We start from the raw sequence: 9329 nt of genomic DNA, 5'->3' as shown, positions 1-9329 counted from the left end.
AGCCAGTCATCTCATCATAGAAGGCAATCAGGTTGGTCAGGCACGAGTTGTCCCTGGTGAATCCATGCTGACTGTTCCTAATCATCTTTTTCTCCTCTAAGTGCTTAGAAATGGGTTCCTTGAGGATCTGCTCCATGATTTTTTTCTAGGGACTGAGGTGAGGCTGACTGGTCTGTAGTTCCCTGGATCCTCCTTTTTCTTTTTCTTGAATATGGGCACTATGTTTGCCCTTTTCCAATCATCCAGAACCTCTAAATTCCCTTCATTAAGAGCTGATTTTAAGATCAGCATATGGTATCCGTGCCAACAGTTCACGAATGTTATGAACTACCAGCCCACTGTCGACCCTCAACATTTCTCCTGGACCCACGGGACACTTTATAGTCAAACATGTCAGTGGAAAAGAGTAGAAGGGCCCAGTAAAATCTTCAGACTGCACTGTGTAAACCAGTGAAACAGGCCATCTATGGGAAAGACAGTAACAGTGGTTTACACAGTGTGGTCTGAATAGAGGGGAACAATCACTTGTGTCTTGTTTTAGGGAAAGGCTGTCCAACTGGCAGCCCAAAGACTGCATGCAGCCTATGAGGGATTAACATGCAGCCCTTGGACTCCCACCTGGCTGCTACTGTCCCCAGCACTGGCTGAAGCAGCAACTGGGGTCTCAGGCTCCCGCTCCCTCCTCAGCTTCCACTTCTACCAAGGGGATGAGGTGGGGTAATACTGCCAGCCCATGATGCCAGGAGAGCTGGTGGTCCAGAGTGCCCATGTGGAACGATGCAGCCTGGGAGGTTGTGGCCAGGGAGCTGAAGGCGAGGTGCAGTACCACATGCAGTGCAGCAGAGATGCGCCTGCCTGCATCCATGCGCATGGTGTGCAGTTTGGGCCCATGGCCTCAGCTAATGTGGCCTCTGCAGCATGTGGACCCTGCTGGTGCATCCTATAGGGCATGTAGCCTGCCGCTGCCCCTAGAAGATGGACAGGTCTGGATTAAGGTAACAAATACCTCTGTAGCCCCCAGTTTGAACACCTTGGATGCATCACTAATAACCTCCAACCCCTCCTGGAAAATGATGACCACCTCATCACTGACCTCAGAGTAGCTGTTCTTAAACAGCAAAACTTTAAAGATGAACTGGAATGGGAACTAGCAGAACAAGACATCATTCACAGACTGGATTGTGTTAAGCACTGTCTGAACAAGGATTATGGAATTTATCCCAATTCTTGGATTAGCTTTTGTGACCCCTTTGTCCTTATGGGTTTATAGCTTGTTTGCCTCTCCCACTCTCCCAGCACTGCTCCCACCTCCCCACCCCCATCCTTTGTATTCAAATCAATTTCTCCATTTGGTAGGCTGCTCCATGCATGCCCTTTCACAGCATCTGATGAAGTGAGCTTGGGCACAGGAAAGCTTATGCTACAGATCTCTGTAGCCTACCCTGCCTTCTGCCTGACTTCAGACTAACATAGCTAACTACTCTCATCTTAAGGTAGCCATGGGAGACCAACCTGTTCTGGCTTCCAGACATCTCCCCAACCTCAAATGCTGTCTTTCAAGCAACAGATTACTTAAGCTCTACTCTGAGGCACCACTCCTTTCAGCAGACACAGATTCAAGCTCTGCACCCTCATCAATGCAGATCACATCCTCACTGGACCAAATAATATGGATTATAACATCCAAGGTTAATTCAGCTGCACCTCTATTAAGATTACCACTTAGCTACAGTGCCTCTTTGCTACTACATTGAACAGGCAGGGCAATTCCTACATGAAAGAATGCGGGAACGCTGATTTGATGTCAAGTCCAAAAACACACAAAAGCCTTTGGTAGAACACTTTAACCTTTCTGCACCTTCTGTCCCTGACTCATCTTCATGCATCTCTTGCTCATGAAAACTTATACATCTCTGATTCACTTGGTCAATAAGGTGCACCTTTACCCTGCCATCTTCATGTTTTGCCTGGAGTCCTACCTAGTCCCATCAACATGCTTCACAGCTTCTTATAACTACCTTACACAAAGGGCAGCTCTTTCACTCCCAAGATTTCAATAATATTGAATTCAAACTATAATACTGGTATTATAATAGCATTCATAAGCTCAAAAAGCATCTCAGCTCCATAGGGGCTTGTACAGAGTCAGTGGTAAGAGAGACCTGAACAAATTTTAATCTAACGAAAAGTAATGTTTGAATGTTACATAGTAGCTATGTAAATTCAAAGGCAAAATTTACATAAATGTATTTGTCCTACAAATGCTAAGGGCAAGAATCAGGTGACACATTATCTTCCATACAGAAAGATCACTGAGTTTATTAGGAACATTTACATGGAATTAAAAATAATTTGGTGAAAACAATTGTATTAAACAAATAAACATTCCTTTGTAATGTTTGCAACCCAAACACTGTAGCATTATGCAAGCACATGGTACACAAACACCTATTTCCACCCCTGGTTGTCCATAAATTTGCATTATTATGCAAATCTCTTTATTTAAGATTGCAACCCTGTGCCCTTTGCAAACTTAAAGCAATTCAGATTGTAAATGGGGCTGCTGCCTGATGATGCATATTGCTGACAACACTGCCCTCTGTGCCAGTAGCTTAACGGAGGGGAAACAACCAGGGCAGCAGCCCTGGGGAACTGCCTTTGCAGCTGGTTGCGCTGTCCCATGCAGAGCCGTTGCCCTGTTCTATGTTTTCAGTCTGCTCAGATACTGGATTGAAGTCCACTCTGAAACCTGTTTCCTGATATTCAAGGCCCTCATCAGACTGACCCTGATGGACCAATTCCCCCTCTGCAGGCTGAGCATTGCCACCTGCAAACATTCAAAAACCACGTCATGTCCCATCCCCCTCACCAGATTGATTCAAGAACAGTAAATATTTTAAAAATTCAAAACTCTTGACTTGCCTTCCAGTTTCTAAGCCCTTCTAGGCCTGCCGGCAAGCCTTCCTCATAGCCACAAAGGCTGGGAACGTCTGGTTTTAAAGGAAAGCTGAAACTCCTGCTTACTCCTAAGACTCCAGGAGCAGAGGCTTGAGAAAAACAGGCACAAGGGCCTGTCAAGGAAAGCTGAAGTGCAATAAAGCTCATCTCTGGGCAGGCCTATTTGGCACCTTTTAATCATGTGGGCCCAGCCCGCCAAGTTTCTCATTGGCCTCTCTCAGGCAAGGAAGCTACAGGAAAAGGGAACATTTTGGGACAAATAATAAAAAAACAGCGATAGATGTGGGCAGCTTATCTGTCCACTGCTAAAAAATGTGTGGGCCCAGCCCACCAAGTCACTCATTGGCTTCCCTTAGGCAGGGAGCCCACAGGAACAGGGGACAACAGATTTCTCTGGACCAATAATAAAAAGCAGGGATGGGAGCGTGGTCAGAGGTTGAAAACAAGCGTGTGAAGTAGGGACACTGAGCTGAGTACGCTGGACAGCCACCACCGGCCCTCAAATGAGTCCCAGGATACTCTGTCAGTGCTACTGTGCTTGGAGACGGAAGTGCTGTAGGGTGAGGGTAAGCAGGGCCGCAGTCCCCAAGACCCTGCTGGCCAGAGCCTCCTTCCCCCCCCATCAGGCACAGGGCAGCAGGCCAGGGCCAGGAGGAGGTTGACCAGAAGGTGGGGGCCAGGGCTGGCCAGCGTGTGAATGAAGCAGTGTGGGGACCGGCTAGCCAGGAGACTGGGCTGGATGAACCCTGAGAAGAAAACCAGTTCACCCAGGCACTGGGCAAAGCCCCACACGAGGCGGTGCGACTGACGCATCGAGAAACCAAAAACGCGCGGGGAACCAGGGACTCAGCCCCACGTGCCTTGCACGTGGTACCGGTGTGCTCATGCGCGGCTGTCTGGCTGTGAGCTGTGCGGGAAGGAATGTGGGAGGGGCGATGCGGACGGCCGCGTTTCGCCTTCCGTGGTTTGAGCTTCCGCGCTCGCCGTAGTCAACTGACACGACCCGGAAGTGTCCTGTGGCGGTGCTGAGGGGCTCGGGCGCAGTGATGGCTCCGGACCCCTGGTGAGCGGCGCCCGCCGAGGGGACCGGCTGCTCGTCCGGCCCCGGCTGCGGAGGACACTGTTGTGGAGGCGAGCGCGGCTAGGGGTTTCCCCTGCAGACGCCGCGGGCAGCACGGGGCCGAGCCCCCAGGGCCGCTCAGTGGGCGTATGGGGCTGTGAAAGGGAAGGCGAAGTCCCCGACCCCCCTCTCCTCCCTGCTCCCGCGCCCCCTCGTAGGCGAAGCGGAGTCCTGCGCGGACCCCCGGCCCCCCCAGAGCGAAGGAAGGATACACCCCTGAGGGGCCAGGGGGCTTCCTAGAGCCGCACGTGGGTGCCCGAGGCGGAGGTCAGGGTTAGGTGCCGGTGCTCGTGTCAAGCGCTTACGCAGCCCGTGGGTCTGAAGCGGTTTCCAACTGTGACCCCCGTTTGCCCCTTGGAGATGGGTGCGTTTGAAATCCAGGCGACCCCCACTTAACGCTGTTTCACTTAGTGCTATTTCACTATAACGCTCATTTAAAATTGATCCCTGATTTCACTTAGCGCTTGGCAAGTTTCATTACAACGCTTGCAGTTGCCGTCTTGGGTCATTAAAAACACTTGTCGCTGTTTTGGATAGTCATATACTTTTGGTTTAGCTTAACACTCTTTTTTGGGAACCAAATTAAGAGCAGTAAGCGGGGGTTGCCCGCACCTGCTTCCATCCTGGGCAGAAGTTCCCAAACTGGTACGTGGATCCCTAAGGAGATGCAAGATGTCTCTGGGGGTACACGGGAGAAATTGTGTAATGGCAGATTTAATTTTCAGTATAACAATTGGCGTTTAAGGGGTTGAAAATGGAAAATGTTGGTAAAACTGGAAGGGAACATGCAATAAGAAAGTTTGGGAACCTCTGCTGGAGAGAAGTAGCTGTTACCTCTGTTTTATTCCAGGCCATGTTAAGTTTTCCTGTTTTGGTTATCAGAAGTCTCGTGCACTGTCTGTTGCTGGTTCCTCTCCTGTTTAAGGAACTTATTGAGGAATCTTTTTAAGACTGGCGTACTTTTGGCATCGTGCTCGTGCTTACGAGCTATTTATAATTGGCCAGTTTGTCCATTGGAAAGTACTGATATTACCAGTGTGTAGAAAAGAAACAACATAAACCAGGAAATAAACATTTGAGATGAATTAAATTAACTACAAAGCTGCCTTGAGTAATTCCCCTTCATGCTTAATCCTTTTGGCTTGCCCCATCTACCCTTTTTCTTTCCCCCTTTGCTTCACTTCCAAGGTAGGGTTTGATGCCTCATTCATATGATTGTTAGATACAAAATGCATCCTATCGGAGACTGGGTTAGCCCTACATGGAAATCATTTCTTAACTGTTGTTGTTTTCTTCTTATCTCTGCTGATTTAACAGTAAAAGATCATCTAGTTAGTCCTAGTGCATCACACTTATGTTAAGATTATGCTGTAATAGGAAAAAGTAACTCAAAGCTGTTATTAGTGATATATAAACTAAATAATAACTTAAAATTGTTTTTTGTGATTATTAAAAAATGCAAGCTAGTACTGTAAATAAAAGCCAGGTACCACAATTACTTTGTTTGATATCTTTTGATTTACTTCTGAGCCATCACTAGGCTGGTTGTAAATAGTCTAAGGAAGAATGGGAATTTTTGTGTGTACCTGGTATAATGGGAGGTATAATGGGAGCTGCCCTTGTCTTTACTGTAGGAAAGTCTCTTCAGAAATATGTGTCCCTCTGCAAGATGCTCCAATTTGATCTAAACAAAGATTATTGCCAATCTTCTTTGTTGTTCTCATTCTTCTTAGAAGTGGCTAAGGGCACTTGGTTGAGCACTTTTGAGGTCTCTGATTTATGTGTGGTGTAACTTGTGGCTGACTCTAGAGGACCAGAAACATAGATGTAATGTTGATTTAAAATCAGGGGTCTCAAACATGTGCCCATAGGTAGGATCCAGCCTACTGAACTACTTGTGGGCATCTGGAAGTTGTAGGGAGTGGCCTGAGAGAGTGGCCTGCCACAGAATCTGGGCCCTTGGGCCCCAGTAGACATAACAATTGGTGGCAGAAAAGCAAGTGAGGGCTGATACAGTCCTGGCTGCCCTCTGCCTGCTTCACCCATGACCTTAACTCCTCATCTGCTGGCTTCAGCACCTCCCCATGCTGTGGCTACTCCAGTGATTCTGAAAGCTGGCAGTGACATTTGCAAGAAACGTTACTATTGATGCCTTTAATTTTAGAAGTGAAACTGCTATGTGTTTGGCTGCTTTGTTTTTAGTGTCTCAAACCTTAAACACTTTCTGAAAAGGAAAATCTATCCAAAGCCCAGTCTTGACTAACAGAACAGAGATTGAAACCAGGAACTCTGGCAGTGGTTGTCACTTGGAGAACTTTTCTTAAATTTGAATCTTTTTTACTTTTAGGCTGTTGATGTATGATTCCACTTGTCACATTGCACAAGAGATCGCTGAAAAGATCCAGGAACGTAACCGTTGTCAAAGAAATGGGGAAAGTTCATCAAAGGTACCATACCTTCATGAAAGATGTAATGTTTGTGAATTTTTCTTTCAGCTTAAATTTTGCATTTCATTATAAATTAATGCAATATTAAAACTTTAGCTTTGTTCAGGAAGTTGAAGCTTGCTGTAGCAGGTTCATTATCTTAAATTCAAGACTGAATGCAAAATTGTAAGATGTTTTAGCTAAATAAGGTAACCCAATGCAGAGGTAACTGAATGAAATTCTATGACTTGGATTTTGCAGACGGTCAGATTAGAGATCTAATGGTTTATCTGACTTTCAAATATATGAATCTTAAGCAATGTTGCAATAACTATTTCATTATGATAGGCATGTAATTAAAAAAAATGTTTAAGGTTTATACAATGAAAATCAGAATAGAGCTTCTACTTACCTTGTATTTAATATCACTGTGTTTTAAAAAAATCATTAAAATTGATAAATCCTTAGTGTGGTGCATGTCAGACATTCTGAATCACTTGAGGCTGTCATCAGATTTACTCTGCTGTAAGAAAGCTCTTGGATGAAGTTATCAGAACAATGGAATAGCATGTGTTCTGGTGCACACACCTAAGTTTTAAAGTATAGAATCTTTTTTTTCCCCAAGCTTTTCAGTTTCTAGATTCAGTCAATCTACATGTGATCTGTTACAATACATGTGCCCTTAATACTTATTCAGATCCTCTCTCTGTTGTCACTCATGAGGGATAGCTTTCATTGGGGACACTAAATACCTCTCTAGCCAGGTGATTTCACAGTTTGTAAAAATTATTTCAGAAATCTTAATCTATGGCATTTGGGTGATGACCAGTATTACTATTTCTAATAAAATGAAACATATTTAATTTTTTTTCATATTCTCCATTCTCACTAATTCTTAGCCAAGTTCATAGCTTTGTGTATTTTTCATAGCTATGCAGGAAGTTGGTTTTTTAAGAACAATGCTAACAGAATTGACTTGGGAATCTCCTCCTAAATCCAGCTGTAACATTTATTTTAGAAAGGGTTCTTGGGTAAAATGACTAACTTTTGGGGTGGAAAATCTGGGACTCCACATATAGCATAAATTTCCAGAGCTGAAAAAATGTTTACTTTTGGTTCCAGTTTATTGCAGTGTATGTGCTATTATGTGGCAGACAGGCTAGTTAGCTCTGACTCTTGGCTAATTGTAATTAAGCCCAGTTTTGGAACAAAAAAAATTTGGAATTATCAGCCTGACGCTCCACTGAATTGCAGAAATGATTTACTTTTACAGATTTAGTGTGGCTGTACAGGCAGACAAAGTAAGAACTCTTATGTATTAAATCATCAGTATTTAGAGAAGGCAAAGAGTATTGCCTCATTTACTGCAATGTCCTGTTTAAAAAAAATAAAATAAAATGGGCTGTATAATTATTGTCTGATAACCTCTCTTGTAGTGTAAGCTTTGTAGCTTGTGTGTAATGAAAACATTATATAGTTGACCTAAGTGATTCTATGAAGAAATTTTTCCATGTTTTGTGTTTTAATAGGGTAAGAGGAATTTGCTCTTGGAACAGTTTAAAGAGAAGTATTTGGCTGTGTTTGATTCTATTATAAACACAGTTCCAACAATGAAATATTTGTTGTCATAACAGGCACTCATGTTGAGAAATCTGCGGCTGAGCAACCACATTTTCTATGGCTAGTGAAAGTTTTACAGAAAAAATGTCTTTGCCTGGTAGGGAAAATGTCAACACAACTTTGTATTTATAGTATTTTACCACTAGAAATCTCATAGTATCATAGTGCTTAGGGTCAGAAGGGACCTCAACAGATCATCAGGTTTGACCCCCTGCTCCGGGCAGGAATGGGTGCCGGGGTCATATCACCCCAGCCAAATATCTGTCCAGCCTCCTCTTGAAGACCCCTAAGGTAGGAGAGAGCACCACTTCCCTTGGGAGCCCATTCTAGAGCCTGACAGCCCTAACTGTAAAGTAATGTCTCCTGATGTCTAGCCTGAACCTTCTCTCTAACAATTTGTGCCTGTTATTCCTAGTAACTATGGGTGGTGCCTGGAGGAACAGAGCCTTCCCCAGTTCCCGCTGGTCCCCCCTGGTCAGTTTGTAAATGGCCACCAGATCCCCTTTCAGCCTCCTCTTGTGGAGGCTGAATAGGTATGGGCCCTTTAGCTCTCTTTGTAGGGCCTGCCCTGCTGCCCCTGGACCATGTGAGTGGCCCTCCTCTGGACCCTCTCAATGCTAGCCACATCCCACTTGAAGTGCGGTGCCCAGAATTGGACACAGTACTCTAACTGTGGCCTGACCAATGCCACATAGGGGGGAAGAATCACCTCCCTGGACCTGCTTGTGCTGCATCTGTAGATGCACGACAAGATGCAGTTAGCCTTACTGACCGCTTCCTCGCATTGGCAGCTCATGTTTATTCTGGAGTACACCTTGCTGGGGTCGTATGACCCTAGTACTCTTCCCTACCGTGGCAGGGGGTTGGACTAGATGATCTACTCAGGTCCCTTCTGACCCTAGAAACTATGAAATGATGACCCTGGCAAAGTGTTCATCCAGCCTCCTCTTAAAGACTCCCAGGGTAGGAGCCAGTACCACTTCTCTTGGAAGTTGGTTCCAGATCCTAGCCACCCTGACCGTGAAGTAGTGCCTCCTGATCTCTAGCCTGAATCTACCCAGCTTGTGACCGTTATTCCTAGTCAGTCGTGGTAGTGCTTGGGGGAACAGGGACTCCCCCAATGCCTGCTGGTCCCCTCTGACTAGTTTGTAACAGGCCACTAGATCCCCCCTCAGCCTTCTCTTGTGGAGGCTGAACAGGTTCAG

At 45.4% G+C, this 9329-nt stretch overlaps 1 protein-coding gene across 2 annotated transcripts in view; it reads left to right on the top strand.

Annotated features, from left to right (window-relative positions):
* The first annotated feature begins 3916 nt into the window (after positions 1-3916).
* STX8 (syntaxin 8) overlaps positions 3917-9329 on the top strand; it is a 223742-nt gene continuing 218329 nt past the window's right edge. For both annotated transcript variants that reach the window (XM_019502123.1, XM_019502116.1), the window contains exons 1-2: positions 3917-4021; positions 6426-6525. In XM_019502123.1, coding sequence (XP_019357668.1) covers positions 4005-4021; positions 6426-6525 — 117 coding nt within the window. In that variant the 5' untranslated portion in view covers positions 3917-4004. The remainder of the gene's footprint in view (positions 4022-6425; positions 6526-9329) is intronic.

The sequence above is a fragment of the Gavialis gangeticus genome, unplaced genomic scaffold, assembly GCF_001723915.1.
Source record: "Gavialis gangeticus isolate Ggan-Ray unplaced genomic scaffold, GavGan_comp1, whole genome shotgun sequence".
In the NCBI taxonomy this organism is placed as follows: Eukaryota; Metazoa; Chordata; order Crocodylia; family Gavialidae; genus Gavialis; species Gavialis gangeticus.
This window is presented reverse-complemented; position numbering and strand designations above follow the sequence as displayed.